Source organism: Sparus aurata, chromosome 4, assembly GCF_900880675.1.
Source record: "Sparus aurata chromosome 4, fSpaAur1.1, whole genome shotgun sequence".
NCBI lineage: Eukaryota > Metazoa > Chordata > Actinopteri > Spariformes > Sparidae > Sparus > Sparus aurata.
In genome coordinates, this window is record NC_044190.1 from 9,089,139 (window position 1) to 9,107,158 (window position 18,020).

At 42.4% G+C, this 18,020-nt stretch overlaps 1 protein-coding gene across 1 annotated transcript; it reads left to right on the plus strand.

The window, feature by feature from the left end:
- The first annotated feature begins 2,736 nt into the window (after positions 1 to 2,736).
- leo1 (LEO1 homolog, Paf1/RNA polymerase II complex component) lies at positions 2,737 to 14,942 on the plus strand. Its single transcript, XM_030415481.1, is given in 15 exon segments — positions 2,737 to 2,885; positions 4,402 to 4,556; positions 4,681 to 4,970; positions 5,701 to 5,733; positions 5,735 to 5,913; positions 6,270 to 6,374; positions 6,508 to 6,608; positions 6,844 to 6,992; positions 8,361 to 8,445; positions 8,582 to 8,676; positions 8,775 to 8,909; positions 10,095 to 10,230; positions 13,932 to 14,124; positions 14,231 to 14,328; positions 14,622 to 14,942. Coding segments are annotated over 15 exon segments (1,935 nt in total). The 5' UTR covers positions 2,737 to 2,827; the 3' UTR covers positions 14,745 to 14,942.
- The last annotated feature ends 3,078 nt before the right edge of the window (positions 14,943 to 18,020 follow it).

Sequence of the window (18,020 nt, forward strand, 5' to 3'; positions counted from 1 at the left end):
GATATTCTAATAAAAAAACCTTTTGAACATATCTATTATTGTTGTTTTTCATTGATTCTTCTCTTTTTTGCTATTCCCTTTGCTGCTGTAATAATGCACATTTCTAATAAAGAATTGCCTTATCTCTTTTCTCTTATTTTAATACTACAAATTAAAATGTATCGACTGGTCACTAGTTCTGTCCAATATATTTTCTCTGTCTACGAAATAGCCTTATCTGTACGCTGGGCAGATCCATTACCAACAACGCTTATTACTCAGGTCATTGATTTAGAGCTGAATTATTGCATCACCTCAGCTAATCATGATAAATATGTATGACAGATCCATGAGCAAACTCCATCTACTGTTGGAGGAAATGAGGGTCACTTGAAAGCCTCTGTCAAAGCCAGGCAGTGGACCTTAAGCTTAGATTATTTTTAAGTCAAACGACTGCAGCTATACAGTTTGATTTACATTAAAGCAAAGCTCAAGAGCACACTGTGGATAAGTCAAGTCTAGTGAGGTTGATTTGGACTTTATAGCACTTATTGTCTCAGAGCAGCATCACAGGGATGGACAGGAGGTGTCAGGTTGTATACAGATGAGAGAGAAATGCCAAAGGAAGAATTGTTTGAAATATGAGAAATAAAAATATATAAGAAATAGAATGATAGTAATTAAGAATTAATAACATGTATTGTTATATAAATAAAAATGTTAAGTGCAATAAGTTAACTGTTTCAGGCAAAATGTAGACGTGTTTGTAGAGAAGTCTTTAAATAGAAATATATCATGCTGACCTGGAAAGACTCACAAAGACACAGATTTGTCTGTCTTGTGTCTCCCGCACAAAAAGCACATTCTGTACAGTAAAACCTGACGTTACCCTGGACTGTACAGAGAAAGGAGTACGCTCATCCTCCTTTTACTACACTGTGTTACACAATAGTGGAGGTAGAGTTTCATGTACTCTCTGGGTTCACACAATATGTGCACAGTAACAAGATGCCCTGCCGCAGAGAGGTGGCTGCTGAAACATGTCAGCAGCCTGTTGCTGAAATCAGATGAATGATAGTAATCAGCTCAAGTCTAAAGGCAGAAATGTTCTGAGAGGATGACGACTCTTCTGCTGTTTTAAGCAGCTTCACACCAGATATACGTCCACACGTCAATACATATTGGCTGAAGGTAAAGGAATTTACTGCAGGGTGAGAGCGCTCCTTAATCAACATGGTTTATCTTCTGTGCTGTCTGGAGATAAACCAGGTGCTGCAATCCTCGATCATAAACAGGCGTAGCTAATGGATGTATGGCTGGTAGCTGGTTCAGGGGACTGCTCGGAGACAAATGCCCTGGAACATGGCAGACATTTACAGCTCAGTCTTCCATCCTTGTAGGAAAAATCAGACTCATTTTATTAGCAGCTGCCATGTGAAACACCAGTAAAAACTGAGCTTACATCAGCAGTCATATGGCCTCCAGAAATGACACTGGATGAGTGGAAAGATTTGAGTATACCAAAGAAAGAGACATTTACAACAACTCTGATGTGCAATAAAACACTCAAAAACTGCAATATTCCTGTAATATTCCTGTTGGAACAGATATACTTGCAATTTAATACAACTTGTAATAAATAGGGAAGATGTACTTAGTTTAATGATACTATAGTCTAAAAATACACAGTTTTAATTGAAAGTCCAGAAATAAAGATGTTGCTTATGTAAAAATACAGACGTACTGGTCGTGCATTTGCATTTGTAATGAAAAGTCAATAAAGACGTTAAATAATAAAAAAATATATATAATAAAAAAAGAAGTACTTATTGCATCAAAACTAAAATACCCATGTTGCAGAATGGCTACTTTCACAGAGTATTTATTGTAGAATATTACATTGTTATATTTTTTATTTTATTTCTATCACTAAAAAATTTTTTATCTTGTCAATGTCGAGTCAATTTTAGATGCCTTGGATGCTACTGGTCGGTTTAGTTATAAAGTAATACATAAGTAACTTTAAGTGTAGTAAAAAGCACAGTATTTAACTTGTGAATGCAGTAGAAGTGGCATAAAATGGAAATACTCAAGTCAAGTACAAGTATGGCAAAATTCTTCTTAAGTGCTCTTCTTGAGTAAATGTACTTTTTATCACTGCTTGTTAAGTTTAGCCGCCTTGCAAGCATGTTTTCAGTAACTCATTTCTAGATTAACTTTTTTAAATAATCTTCTATAGCAAGGTTGTTCAAGCCCAAATTCAACTCCACCCACCAGATGTTTCTACAGAGTGAAAAATACATTTGATTTAAATATGATATTAATTGATTTTGATGTAGTTTTATTTTTGTGCGATAAAAATGCTCTTTAAACATGTAGGATCACTAGTTATTAATTCACACTTCTTCTACTGATACAAACAAAAACACATCACACAAATACATACAATACAAATGCAACAAATACATAATAGATTAGAAGCAATGGAAAGCAAAATAAAATAGAAGTTTTTATTTTAGACATGAACTCAAAGATTGTTTCTAACATGGAACACAATGTTTTATTTTTCTTCTCCTATTACACCTGAGGAGCTACAGTTTGCCACTTACTTATTTTGCATTAAAAATAAACTATTTAAACGAGATATAATGTATTAAACATACATTCATTCATTAACAGTACTTTGTGTTGGGACAACCAGCGCTCCAGACGCCACCTGATCACCCTGATCTTACACCGCCACCCTGCGGCTGACAGCGCTCACTGCAGCGACGTGTCCGCCTCGACCTGAACCCGGAAACAAAACGTCTCTTTCCGGTCCTCACATTTTTACTACAGATTGGAAGAAATGGCGGACATGGATGAATTGTTCGGGAGTGATGGGGACAGCGACAATGAACAGCGAGGTAACGTTGTCGCTCTACCGCTGAAAGTCTGATTTGTCTAGGATGTAAGTTAAGTTAGCTAGCCCATTAGTTAGCCTGCCCTGACGCGAAGGGCTAAACATTAGCTTAGCCCGACCGATGATCGGGAAGATGAACCCTGCATGTTATGTTACACTGATTTTTTTTGCCTCAAAAGCATAAACAGGATGACTTCGAGCGTTGTTAGAAACTAGTCTAAGTGTGCTCTATTCTTAATATAGTCCAAACTTGGTGTTTGTGTTAGCTAGCTAGAGTTACCAAGCTAATGTTAGCTGAAACTGCATGCCCATGGGAGCGATGAAACTCTTTGTTTTTAAGCTGGAAGTCGGTCTGATCACTGACTGCAATAACACGAGTGTTTCCAAGCACATTTCCTCATCAGACAGAAAGTTGAAACAACGCTCAAAGAGAGTCAAATGCGTCAGGAGATTTTGTTTAGCTGTTCACCAACCCCTGCGTCATTGTCACAACATGAAGATGCTTTAATTTCACACAATTAAGCAGCTAAAAAGCATCTGATCTCTTTAAGAGTACACTGCAATGGTGTATCCCAACAGCACATATACCAACTTAATTAAGCCACATACTCTCCCCAACTATCAATCAAATCTAATGCCATAGAAACACCAGTTTCAGCTATACACTGTGAATTCAATAGTCTCTTAATATGCATGTCACAATATCCAAGTTATTCACAGTGTGCGCTGGGGTGGAAATCATGGGCAAAATCATTTATCACTGTATCTGTAATGTTTGTTATTGTTTAGCCTTATTAGATGCATGTGTACAATGTAAAGCAATGCAATCCTACAGCTTCTACAAGGTGAAAATGTCCAGTATTGATTGACACCATCAGAGAGGTATTCATGTAACCGTATAGGTGTCAGTGAGGATGTATTGTGCAGTGATGTTGTCATTATAATGCAGTCCAAGAATGTGTAATGTGAGAACAGATCTAAACCTCCTCTACACACTCACTGGACATCCAGATCAAAGTATAATGTGATATATACTCTTGTAGTTTTACACTGGGGGGGGGGGGAATTTTTTTTTGACTTCATCACAAGATCAAATCATTTAAACTGATTAAAGAGTTTAGTTCTAAGTTCTGATGGTTGACAGAAGTACAGCAACATTGAGAGCACTAATGATTTGATCTGGAAGAAATGTGATTCACAAGACAAGTAAATTATTCTATCATGATCATTAAAGCTTACTCAGTTCCAGAGTTCAGGAGATGAATGGTTCCTACAAAGTTCTACATTTGGAGTCCAAAGTTAACATTTTTAAGTGTTGGTTATCACTCTCCTTGATTATTAACAACCTGTGCTTGTGTTGACCCTTAAAAAACATGTTGGTTGATTTCTAGTTCTAAGCGAAGTGATTGGTAATAAAGAACAACATGAGAGCCTCATACGTTTCACTTGGCAACGACAGCATCCAACCGATGAACTGAACTTTGGGTCATAAGACAAACCTTCCATTTGTTGTGTTTCAGAGTCGGGCTCTGGCTCCGGATCAGACTCGGAGCAGGAGAGACCCCGATCTGCCAGCAACGCCTCAGGCAGCGGTAGCGGCAGCGGCAGTGAGAGGGAACGGGATGATGATGATGAAGAGGAAGGCCAGGAAGGGGGAAAACCCAGTATAAACAAGGTGTGTGCAAGTGTGTGTATGGGAGCGGTGAACGGTCACGCATGCTTGATGCCCTTAAAAATATTCACTTCGTTGTGTCATTTTTATAATGCTGAACAAACCCCCCTTTCCTTCCTCCTAATAGGAGCTGTTTGGTGACGACAGTGAAGACGAGCAGCACAGTCAACACAGCGGCAGCGATAACCAGTCTGAACGCTCAGGGAACCAATCGGACGCCAGCTTGCACTCAGACCAGGGCGACAACGATCACTCTGACGCGGAGCAGCACAGCGGCTCAGAGCGCGGCCATCGAGACGAGGATGAAGACGAGGAGGACGGGGGCCACCGGTCAGACGCAGGAAGCCCGGCCGGCAGCGGGATGTCCGGAGGAGGGAGCCCTCGCTCTGAGAGGGGCAGCATCCGCTCAGACAGAAGGTACTCCAACACAGGAGAGATGTATTAAAATGTGCCTTTCTTGGTGCGTGCTTTCTGCGCATGGAAACGCATAGTGACGTACATTTCTGTATCTATAAAGATGGCAGCTGCTGAGGTGAACTGTCTACTGTGGAGAGTTTGTTTTTAATACGAATTTCTTGGAGAATTTAACATGATAGATGCGTAGATTATAGGAAAGTTTGAAAAACTGACTGAAACAAACAGGGAAGAGGTGTCTTATCCGCATGTCATACAACCAGACCCTGTTAATGACATCATGACCCTGTTAATGACATCATGACCCTGTTAATGACATCATGTCAACAGCTGACCAAAAATCTCCAGTCAGAATTATGAAATATTGTCCGTCTAAACATGATGTTTATTCTGGTCTTTTCAAGGGATTTGTTGAAAGCAATCAAATGTAAAATAACAAACAAATTATTTTTGTTTGAGATATTTTCTGCAATTTAAATATTTAAATGGAAGAATAGTTGAAAATGTCTAACTCAGAGCCTAAAGGGACATCTTCAGTTTGCTTGTATTTTGTAGTCAACACCCCAAAACTCAAAGATGATATATAGATATAAAGAAGTCAGATGGAAATAGATAGTATATTACTGATCTTGTCATAATTTTATTTACTCAGTGTTTTAACAAGTTAACCTGTTTCTTCATCTTGGAAGACGGAAAACAAAACAACTTTATTGTTCCTTGTTTTAAACCTCAGTGCTGTGCACAGCGATCCTGGGACTCCTCAGTCGGGGCCCTGGTACCCCTCACTCTGAAGCTGAAGTTTCCGGCAGAGAGAACCAGTCAGATGATGAGAAGTGGGAAGGAGGGGTGAAGAGTGACCAGTCAGAGGACGAGGAGGAGAAACGCCATTACTCTGATGAAGAGAGGGAGAACTCTGATGACGAGGGGCCGGGGAACCGGAAGTCAGGTAAATCAGTCAGTGTGAAATATTATTCACGAACTGTATCATGAACCAGCTGTGTGTGTGTGTGTGTGTGTGTGTGTGTGTGTGTGTGTGTGTGTGTGTGTGTGTGTGTGTTTTAATATTCACACATCCGATTTTGTGGAAGAGGATTTCAGGCCGTATGTGAAAATTTTATCCTGAGCGCCGAGGTTAATCTCAGAACTTTTGAGATTAAATGAGATTAATTTTTCTTTTCAACTTTTTGCACGTGATAGAGAGCCTTTTTGGCTTACTGTAAGATGCGTCCGTGGGTGCTATGCTGTTTATACCACGCAGCCATGGGAAGATTAAACTGTTTTTGTTGTGCGTCTTCTTTTCAGAGTCTGCTAAGGGCAGTGACAGTGAAGATGATTTCCTCCGACAGAAAAGCAAGGCAAAAGCCGCCTCCGATTCAGATTCAGACAGCGACATCGGAAGAAAGAAACGTAAGAAACGGATGCTTTTACTGCAAGCTGAACTCTATTAGTTCATGGTAGCATCTTTATTCACACCTGAGTTATATTTGATTAGGCGCAGCGGAATTTTGTGTACTTTAAACCTGTCTGTACTGTTCCACAGCGAAGGCATCAGCAGCAGCAGCAGACGACCTGTTTGGTGAGGCTGACGACATCTCTTCAGACAGCGATGCGGAGAAGCCTCCGACCCCGGGACAGCCCCTGGTATCTGTCTGACCTCTCACTCTCTGTCTCTGTCCTCCACTCATCATCCAGCCTCTTTAATTGTGCTGAGTCCTTTTTAGTTGCCAATTCTCTTTTTCTCAGAGCCTCTCACTAAGCCTTTCTGAGCTGATCCCTATTATCATGGGTCATTGAATCATACAGCGTATTTAAACAAAAAAAATGATCTTCCTCTCTTTGTGTGTGTGTGTGTGTGTGTGTGTGTGTGTGTGTGTAGGATACAGAGGATGGGATGGAGGGGGAGCAGGCTGAAGAGGAGCCCGCACCTGAAACTCGCATTGAAGTAGAGATTCCAAAAGTCAGCACGGACCTGGGATCTGACCTTTATTTTGTCAAGCTGCCCAACTTCCTGTCTGTGGAGCCCAGGTCAGAACCTTGGCACTGAGGAATGATAATCCGATATTGCACTTTAAGTATGATATCTGATCTTATTTGGAAAAGATAAAAAAATTGCAAGAAAAAGATTAGGGAAGGGACTCTTTCAAAGGCTGCAGTGATTTACGTCGAGACAGTTGTTCTGTGCTGCTACTGAGGAGGAGAACTGTAAGAGCTTATACTTCAACATACAACAAATAACTTCTAACTGGTTATGAAACAGTCTTAAATAAATGCTGATGCCTCTTTATGACCTACAAAAGTAAATAAGTCCATCAGCAAGAAGATCGGCTATTTCTACTGCATATGGGTTTAACAAGCATTCAGTCTGTCTTGGATTGTGACTTATGGGGGTTTAATAAGTTGTGACATTAAAACCGTTTTTCGGGGTGGAGTGCTGAGGATGACTTGAGGAGTCTCACAACCAGAGGAAAGAAGCTGCTCTGTAGTATGTGCTTAACTTTCACCTCTTTCACAAAAAAGAATTTGGACATAGACATGCTGTGACGTGCACTGAAGTAAAGGACGCTGGCTTGTTAATACTTTTAATTCCATCTCTGTTAAGCACCACTTGTAGAAGTGAAAGATGTGAAAAGGTAACCACTGTAATATTTAAGGATCAGAATTTAAAGGGAAAATGCCATTAGGTTGTTACCGAGACTATTAAATAAAGATCGTCATCGCCCCTGTTATTTCCAGGAACCGGAAATAACGAGGGAAAAGTTGTCATTATCGCTCGGTACTGTGCATGTGAAACTCTCAAGAGGGATGAAGAAGAAGTGAGATGCCCCACTCCAGAATCATCAGCTCCAGATAATCATTGTCTAATTCAGAAGCTCATTAAGATTTTGTCAAAACGAATTTAACATCCTCTGGATGCAGTCTGATGAAGTATATAACATGCTGCTTTCTACCGTTTCCTGTTTTCCAGCACATTTATGACAATGGTCATGACACGCGAGGAAAACATAAAACAGAAAGACAAACTCATATCCTGGCAATAGGAAAGTAGTCAATCAGCAAATTGATTGATAGTAGTAATAATTGATCTTACAGAGCCACACATGGTTACAATACCTCATTATCCTGGAAACAACTTAGGTTAAAAAAAAGAAAAATATATAAAAATGTGTTGCATCTCCAAAACAAATGTGCTCAAGATCTTGATGACAGGAGACGGTGGCGCTCACGCTGCTTCTGTCCACAGGTGGCGCCAGAATCAACTACAGTGAAAGTTCACTGAAACAGCTTTAAATTTCCTCTGCAGTCTGAAATGTTTTTGGGTCTGAATAAACAAGAATCATCTGTGTAACTCAAGTAGCATATCTATTTGTATTTTAATTAATTCTGTCTTTATAGGCCGTTTGACCCGCAGTACTATGAAGATGAATTTGAGGATGAAGAAATGTTGGATGAAGAGGGGCGGACCAGGCTCAAACTGAAGGTATGCAGTGCAGCTTGTCTGTATATGAGAAGGTGTATGAAGTTGTCTGTGTAAAACATCTCGCATGCCATGCTTGTCAATATGCGTGGAAGTGATTTTGTTTGTGTGATCTGAGTTTATTCTTCCTCTCCCACAGGTGGAAAACACAATTCGGTGGAGAGCCAAGAAAGACGAGGAGGGAAACGAAGCCCGAGAGAGCAACGCACGCATTGTCAAATGGTCTGACGGGAGGTGTGTGTGATATCGAGCAGAGTGTCGGGTTTATTACACGCTGAGCAGGACGTGCTCTGTACTTTCCGTGCTTTTAAACGCCTTTTTTCCTGCCGCAGCATGTCCCTCCACTTGGGGAACGAAGTGTTCGATGTTTACAAAGCGCCTCTCCAGGGAGACCACAACCACCTGTTCATCCGTCAGGGCACTGGACTGCAGGGACAGGCTGTGTTCAAAACCAAACTCACATTCAGGTAACATGCCATTGTTGTACTGGTGACAGGCTGCTATTAACACCCGAGTCTCACACAGGCTTAAGGCAGAAACCTCTGAGTTTCCAGGGAGACTCGTCCTCTGTCTGGCTCCCTGACAACCGTCCCTACGCTAAATAAGCCCCAGGCTGCCTCTAATTCCAAACAACAACAACAATAGCAGCTTTCATTCAAACTTCATTCAGAAATGTACTCTATGCTGTAAGTCCCTGGATCACCTTATGCAAGCTGCCCAGGTTTCTCCCAGTAAGAAATCTGTAAGCCTCTTAGCGCCCCCGAATCCACCTGGATGTTCTGTCTTCCCACACCACATGGGTCTAGTAGGACACTGGCCAAAGCTGCTTTAATGCACAGCAGCCCTCCATGCTCCCAGACAGGACTTGTTCAGATTGAGCGTTATCGTCAGAGCAGAGTTTTGATTAGGATTAGGGCCGATGCTGCCCTGGGGTTCAAACGGTTAGCGCTCGATAGTTTTTTAAAGAGGAGCATTACGTAACTTCACAGAATCGTTCAAGCCAGACAGAGTTCAGACTTTTCTGACAGTGCCAGACAGAGAAGAGATTTAAAAATGAGAGACTTTGATGTGAAAGCAACATACACCTTCATACACTGCAACGTTTTCATTGCTCTGTGAGATAATAAATCACAAGTCAGAGGGAAGGATGAAGGGTTCTACTATATACAGAGCTTTTTAGGAAGCCAGCAAGGCTAGCTGACAGGCTAACCTCGCAAGTTGTGCAAGTGGAGAATGTTTGATGGAATAATTTAATAAAAAGAACTATGTAGTCACCCAAAATCTAGTTTTGCATCTCAGACTTTTTGACACAGTGCTGGAGAAAGGTCTGCCTGCACCTGTTACCATTCTGCAATAGGAGGGAAAATGCTGTAGCTCGTTTGTATTTCTTTAAAACAATCGCTATCATCTTGGGTGGCACTAAACCGAGGATGCACTGTTGGTGACCAGGTTAGGCTTACAGTAACTCGCCATTGACAGTGTGTAGGTCACTAGCTCTGAGGTTGTTTTGTTGGAAAAAATTGAACATTAGCACGCAGCCTGTCTAATCACAACCCTCTTACAGGCAGCCAATGGCCAGCTTACACCCACAGTCGACACACAGTGAGTCAGGCTTCCATAAATGTGACATTGGTGGTCTTCTGTGTTTCCAGGCCCCACTCCACAGACAGCGCCACCCACAGGAAGATGACCCTGTCTCTGGCTGACCGTTGCTCCAAGACGCAGAAGATCAGAATCCTTCCCATGGCGGGACGAGATCCTGAGTCGCATCGCAACGAAATGATCAAGGTAACACTCTCGCACTCTCTGTCCATCTGTTGTGTTCTTCTGTCCTCAGCGTGGCCTGAGAATAATTTTGTTACCACAGAGATCACTAAAGGGGTCACAGTAGGTCAGTTGTTGTCAAGCATCATGCCCGGAACATGAAGACAGAAGCTGACATGCTTACATAATGAGGTCACGAAGGGCCAGTGGAATGTAAATATGTCAGCAAGTGTGACGCTGGCCTGGTGGGTGTGTGTCACCCCAAACGAGAAGTGCTGACAGCACAGTTTACAGTTTCACTGCGCTCAGCGAACACCTGAGCAGGTGTGACTGTACCCGAGCTGCGGTAGTTCAACTTAGAAACACAAATCTTCCCTACACCCACATTCTTTAAAATACATGCTTATAATTTTTGGCGGGGAATCGAGGATACCAGTTCCATCATCGGTTCTGCCGGTTCTGTTTATTTGTAGTCGAGCTGGAGGCAGCCTGAAAGCTAGCTGTAGCAACAACACAACACAGCATTAGCTTTGATTTACATTTTCATAGTCCAAGAAAAAAAATCTGCAAGCCTGCCTGTGTTAGTGTTTTAATAACGTTATAATATATATTATAAAGTTATAATAACTTATAATATCTCCTGTTGGTTTGGAGTGTCAAATGTCAAACACATGGCATTCCTGGAATTTAAACACACGTTGTATAGAAAGATGTTTCAGCATTTTGTCGGTGTTTCCACTCAATTGAAATTGTCATCTTATAGACAGCACTACTTGCAATGTTGCCTTTCTTCGTGAAATGAAGCCTTGCTGTGCACTATTTCTTCCGTTCAGCTATAAAGCCTTGTTGCAAGTTTCCAGGGGTGCAGATGCATATGTTTGATAACAGTATGTATCAGTCCCATTGAGTAGTACTGGCTATCTTTTTCATTTTGGCTGGATTTCAGTCCCTCTGCATTGATTCACCTGTGTGCAGGGAGTGCAGACTGGCTCTTTATTAATGAGTGAGAGCAGTTTTGGGCATTCCCCTCCCAGACAGTCAGGGTGTGTTGACCCCCATTGTGTGAAGGCATAAAAGAGGTGGGGAATGGCACCCAGGTCAGAGTCTGTAGTCATTTTTATACCGGGCAGCAAGCCACTAATTTGCTGTCTTTTTTGCGGCTAGGTCCACAGATTTAGACAGAAGGCGGCAAATTGGCGGTATGTTTTGGTCGGCCAATTTGCCACCTCGGAGGGTACACTGTTTTCCACCTCCATTGCTATGTAAATCCGAGCCGTCCCTCCCCAGACAGCTTAACAGCCATTCACACCTGTGCTCACCTAGCCAAGCAACCCACCTGAAGGTCGGTTGGATCAACGACCCACAAGTGGCCCTAACGACTCTGAACCTCAGAGCTCACGCGTGTCCTTGATAACTCTGTAAAGACACTCCCACACAGGGTTTAAAATAGGTCTTTCAAAAGGTGACAAAAAGTGAAATGTCTAGAAGAAACTGAAACACGTCTACGACACAGCACGTAGAGGCATAAAAAAAAGATTTTATTGTATGTTAGCTGTGGGCGAAGCAGGGGTCTCTGCCCGAAATCAAAAACATTGTGAGTTGTTCTATTGATAAAAGGAAGTCCAGTCATCACAATCAGCGGCATATGATTTGGATGAACTGGATCATTTGGAACTTTTAATCATTGCTATAAGTATCATTGTAGTCGGACATCAGGATGACCTGTAACCTAACCACGTGTAGGAGCTGATCGTGTAAAGAAACAACAACAACCTTCATAAATACGACTACACGTGAGCTTCCTCACCATTTGCACTTGTCCTTGCCAGTTGCATTTGTTCTGGTATTAAAGAACAACAGAAGGTTAAGTTGTTCTTTCTTGTTTGTTTTTCATTGGACTCAGTTATGATTCAGAAGAGCCGACAAAGCAGCTTTTTCTTCAAAAGTACAGCTTATTCAGCGAGGGGATGACTTGAATTGTTTTTGGCGAACTAGCACGTGCGGATTGGCAGCCAAAGTTGAGAGAGGGAGGACGCCAACTGTTGATACTGAAAAGAAAATGTGTATTCTTTGACAGAGGATTATAATGTTTATGGCTTCTGTTTACTCTGATGATATATGATTGCCACGTCGGTCAGACCAGTGCGACACTGCTTGGTTTGGCGCTCCCATTGTGGCTCGGTAAAACGGATAAACATGGCAGCTGTTCACTTTCAAGTAAATACAGCACGTGCTCTCATCGTGAGTCCGACCCAGCTCTCCCTTTTCTTTCCTTTCTCCACCTTGAGCTGCCGGCGTAAGACAGATGGAGCACTTTATTAATCCAAGTCGAGAATTGCTTTGTTACAGCCGTCATGTTCCATCAATCACAAAACAATAAGCAGGATAAGGGCACTCGAGGAGGCAGATAAGAAACAAAGTGCTTGGTGAATACATTTGATTCATATTCGGATACATACAAAAACATAATTATAGCCCACAAATGGAGATTGTTGAGCCTCATTTTCGGCCTACAGTTTTTGTCAACAAATGTATTTGACTAAAGAATAAAAACTGACAAATCCAAACCTGTTCATTGATGTTATACAGATACGTAACATCATGATTAATGTTGCTCCAGGACCATCACTGCTACTGGCGCATCATATGTTTGTAATGTCGTAGCTTTGCAGTTTGGGGGGAAAAGACTACAAAAAATATTGACGTGATAGAAGTTATCCAGTGTTTCCCCTAGGTTTTTTTGTTGGCGGGGTGGTATCCGCGGGATGGGGGGCAGGGGATGCTATCTTGCAAGGATCATACAAGCTGGCTTACATAACATAATATAACAGCTGTTTAAAGTTTTGTTCCGATTCATTCGGCGCTACCCAAGCCAGCCGTAGTAAGTAACGCACTTCTGGTCATCTTCACAAAAATAAAACACCCGTTGTCCTTTAATTATAAAGAAAACCATAACGATAGAATTTGCGCTTTTATTTTATAAACAGGAAGCGAACCTCCCCTCGTTATGGCTAACTTGAAACCGCCGTAACTCTGTTTTAAATTCCGCCGGTAACATCAGGTTTTAAAGCTTTTTCGTGTGAGAAAGTAGCCGTTTAGTTCCCCGTTTTGCCGCCAGTTTATCCAAATAACGCTTGTTTGCACAATTGCTCCGACGTGCTGGGAGAAGTCCCAAACTTCACCGTCATACCGGTAGAAGAACACGAGCCGATTAATTTACCTGCAGCTTTTTGGAGATTAAACATGGGCTGGATAGCTTCATTTGGGAAGATAAATGTAGATCTCATAGATGAAAATAAACATCTGTGGCAGCTACGTTAGCTTGTTTGAATGAAAAGTGTAAAATGTAAATAGCAAAAATGTAATGGCGCCTAGAGTTTCACGTTTTCAAGGGGGCGGGGCCCGTCGACAGAATGGTAGGGGAAACACTTTTATCCTCTCTACGTTTGATGCTGTGAAGGATTCTTTTCCTAAACCTGACAAATAAGCAAACCAAACCACAGCAGAACACTGAAAAACAGAAAATATCATCATAGTGATCAGATTAATAAACATCAGCAGACCACCTTACAGCTCATATTAATAGAAATGAATCAAATCCACCATTCCCCTCTCCATGCAGTACAAATATTAAAATGACTGTACCATTACCACAAAAATCTGTCAACCTTTAATCCAGAAGCTCAGAATAATTCCTTCCCACCATGTGGTGTCTCTTCTGGCAGAAAGAGGAGGAGCGGCTGCGAGCTTCCATCCGCAGAGAGTCGCAGCAGAGGAGGATGAGGGAGAAGCAGCACCAGAGAGGCCTGAGCAGCAGCTACCTGGAGCCCGACCGCTACGATGACGAGGAGGAAGGCGAGGAAGCTATCAGCCTGGCAGCCATCAAGAGCAAATACAAGGGAGGAGGAGGCCTGAGAGGTGGGGAAGAGAGGAAATGCACCAGACACTTTTTATTCCCAATAACACGTTATAAGAAGTCAGAAGTTTAATGAACATCTTCCTTTTCTCTCTCTATTCAACACAGAGGAGCGAGCCAGGATCTACTCATCAGACAGTGATGAAGGCTCCGACGACGATAAGGCCCAGAGGCTAATGAAGGCCAAGAAGCTAGACAGTGACGAGGTAGGTGTAGTATCCTGCTGCACAGACAGGGGGCAGCGTGATGCAGGACTCTGCGGAGGCTCGAGAAGCTACCACTACCCCCATGTGAACCGACCAGGACAGCAAATACAAGTCCTTTTACAGAACATACTTTTTGAGGACAGAAATAAATGTAATGTGGCGAGGCCAGAAATGAAAATGCAGCTGTGACATGACAAACTGAATGTACCGGGAGGCCGAACGCGATGTCTGCTGCAGTCAGCAACTCGACTTCATATATCAGTGTCATCTCTATTTTTTTTTCTTATGTGCAGGAGGGCGAGGGATCAGGCAAGAGAAAGGCAGAGGACGAGGAGGAAACGTCCACCAAGAAGGCCAAGAAGTATGTCATCAGCGACGAAGAGGAGGAGGAGGAGGAGGAAGAGGACGACGAATAATTCACTTTTTTTTTTAAAAATCATTCCACTGTATTATCAGTGCTCGGCCCACATGGCATATAAACAGCCATATTTTGTTTTGTAGATTTTCTTATGACCTGCGTGTGTGTGTGTCGGTGTGAATGACTGTTTGTGTGTTTGCTTGTTTATGTTGTGTACAGCAGAGGTGAGAAATAAAGAGATGGTTGTCTTATGTAACCAAAGCTTCCCCTTTATCTTTGAAAAAAAAACAAAAACCCACAATGATTCATGTGGATGAATCACTGTGGTGTTGTGAGATTATGAAACGTAGCGCTTAGTCTGGTATCCAAACACAAACGAGGTTAATGGGCTAACTGCTGTAGGTTGATTTCAGATTAAACTGGGTGAGCGGCGGTACCCGCCACTCACTCTTTCACTCACTGTCGCAACAAAACGCAGCATTGATGAGTTACTCGTGTGCCAGTTGAGTTTTGAAGTTCATGCAGTACACGCGTTTAAAAAGTGCCCTCGAGGAAAGAAGCGGAGAGGGTAACACTGAGACTGGCATTGAAAGAACCAACTAAACCCACCTGACATGGAAAGAGATTAGGGGATTTGGGAATTGAGATGAAGGAGCTGTGAGAGGAGCTCCCGCCCAGCGGAGGGGAAAGAGTCGAGCATAGTTGGAATTAAAACATCCACACCTGGAAGACGACGCTGTGTGGCAAACACATGTTTAACACACGTTACATATGTGTCCTATTATGTCACATTAATATAATTCAGAGATTAAAGTTAAAGGTAGAATCGGTAGGATTTGTTCGAGCTGTTCCTAAACGCACCACAAAGATAGTTGATTGTTGAGTTTTATTTCCAGGACGGCACATAGACACATTTTGGTTTGTAAAGCAGCAAATGAGTGAGGAAAAAGGAAAATCCAGGCATCGTCTCTGCAGATATGAGAAACTAACATAACTTTTTTCCCAATTCAGTCTCCCTCATCGGTCTTGTGATTTGAGAAGGTGGCATGCAATGCCACAAGAAAAAGATAATCCATTATTCCCCTCAAATGCATTCAAACTAACAGGTTGACTGATATGGCTTCTTTAGGGTCAGTATTGATGCCGATTATTAGAAATCAGGGAGGGATGAAAATGAATTTGCTGTAAAAATGAAAAAAACTCAAAATTTAGAACGATCAGTGATGGAACAAGTACAATTTACTCAAGTACTGCTCTTTGTACTTTCTGATGGGTATTTCCACATTCTTCTACTTCATACTTCCTCTCCACTACATCAATATGATAACTTGGGTCACACGTTACTTTGGAGATTCAAATTCTTCAGTGTTTAAGGGCAGTTAATTCGACCAATCAGATGGTGTTATGGGCACGACACATGAAAGGATGATGTATCAGAACCAAAGTAGCACAGTTTTAAATGAGTTAATGTTTTGGAGAAATCCTCTTGTACTACACTTGGTGCACAAAGTACAAATGCTTTGTTACTTGCCACCTCTGCCAAAGTCAAATACTAGAGCACAAAACCAACTGCATGATATGATTATGAAATATTTAATAATAGAAGGTGCAGTACACTGAGAAGCATTTCAGTCTTGTATGTTGCGTCAGTCCTCCAGTTGTTACAAACTGAGGTTAGGTGAGTTCTTGTGACTTGATCCCTTTTGTGAGAAGGGAATGTAGAGGACAACTGTCCCGGTTACTGATTCAAGTTCATCAGACTGAATGACGCACAGTGTCACACACACACACACACACACACACAGAGAGAGAAGCGTTGAACCGGGTTCCCAGAGATAGATAACAACCCTCCAATCCGACCTCTCCCGCCGCCCTGTCCAGGCAGAACTGGCTGCAGCCACCCAGAATACAAAACTGGTAAAACACTTAAGTGATTAAGTAAGAGTTACATAAATTGGCTGCATTCTCTCTCCGGGCAACGGACCCTCTGTGCCACACACACACACACACACACACACACTCACACACACACAGCTTTGATGTGGACACTGACTACTCAGCACAGGGCGACTCATCAAAGACCTCCTGAGTGCTGTTCACAGGGGTCTGAGAGAGGTCCAGTCAGGACAGCAGTGTTTGGAGTCAGACTGCCGTTCGTGCTCGGTTGAAATGAGGCGATTGTGCAGCTAAACAACTCACTGCTGAGGGCAAACTGCACCCATTACCTTCTCTGTTATTGACTCAGAACAGGCCTGTGTGTGTGTTTGCAGATGTTGGTACATGTATGAGTAGAAACAGTCGCCTCCTCTGTACGCTATATATAGTCTGCTCTCTACTATGAATGTTTAACGCTGCTCATGCAAACAGTTTGTGTCTTTGTTGCCCTGAAAGCGAAGGTGTCGTCAGTAGTGGTGTGCTGCGTTATCTCAGACTGCAGTGGGTTATGTAAACCCAATTCCACACAGTAAGGAGTGGGAGAGGGAGGGGAGGGGGAGGCACTGCTACACACAGTCAGCGCTGACTGATGGGGGATGAGACAGAGGGGAGGGCTGCAGCATTTCCCCCTGTTTTTGTTCGTTCTCCCCTTTCATCTCCTCTTTCTCTCCGTATCACTTGTTTCTCCCAGACATCCCGTCTTCCCAGCGTCACCGTCCAGCCCGGAGCTGGACTCCGTAATGTCATTTCTTCTGGAGAGAAAGAAAGCGCAGACAGCGACAGTGACAGAGCAGAGCAGAGTGGAGAGGGTGTGTTTTGTAATCCTACAGCCTCACAGACACACACTGAAAGACTCTTGAGTCATTTGGGGGTAACTTGGCCGCCTATTCTACCCGAAGGGAGACAGCGGCTCGGTTAGTTCCAATTCGGGAGCTTTTTGAAGTGCACAGAGATGGTTAAACTGAGTGTGTGTATCTCCATACCACACGTATTTTTTTTTTTGACTGGATGCTCAGACACTAAGTTTGATGCCGGATTGTGAGATTCTTGCACATCATTTCAACACATTTGTTGGATCTGTTTTTTTAACCTCCATCCAGCTTGGAACACAAGATATTACTCTGCACAATATTTGTTTAGCCAATCTCTAAACTCTCCTCCCGTCAGTAAACGGTTCCGGATCAGAACACTGTCCACTCTCCACCCGGCCCTCCACACAACACTAATAGGCATCTTTTGTCTGTTTTGATAGAGGGCCCCCTGGTGGCAGAAGTTACATATTGTAGGTTTAAGTAAACTGCAGTATTTTTACATTGCAGTGTCGGTACTTTTACTCAAACGAAACATCTTAAAACTACTTCCATGATTATCTTTTTTAACATCATCATCATGTTTTTTT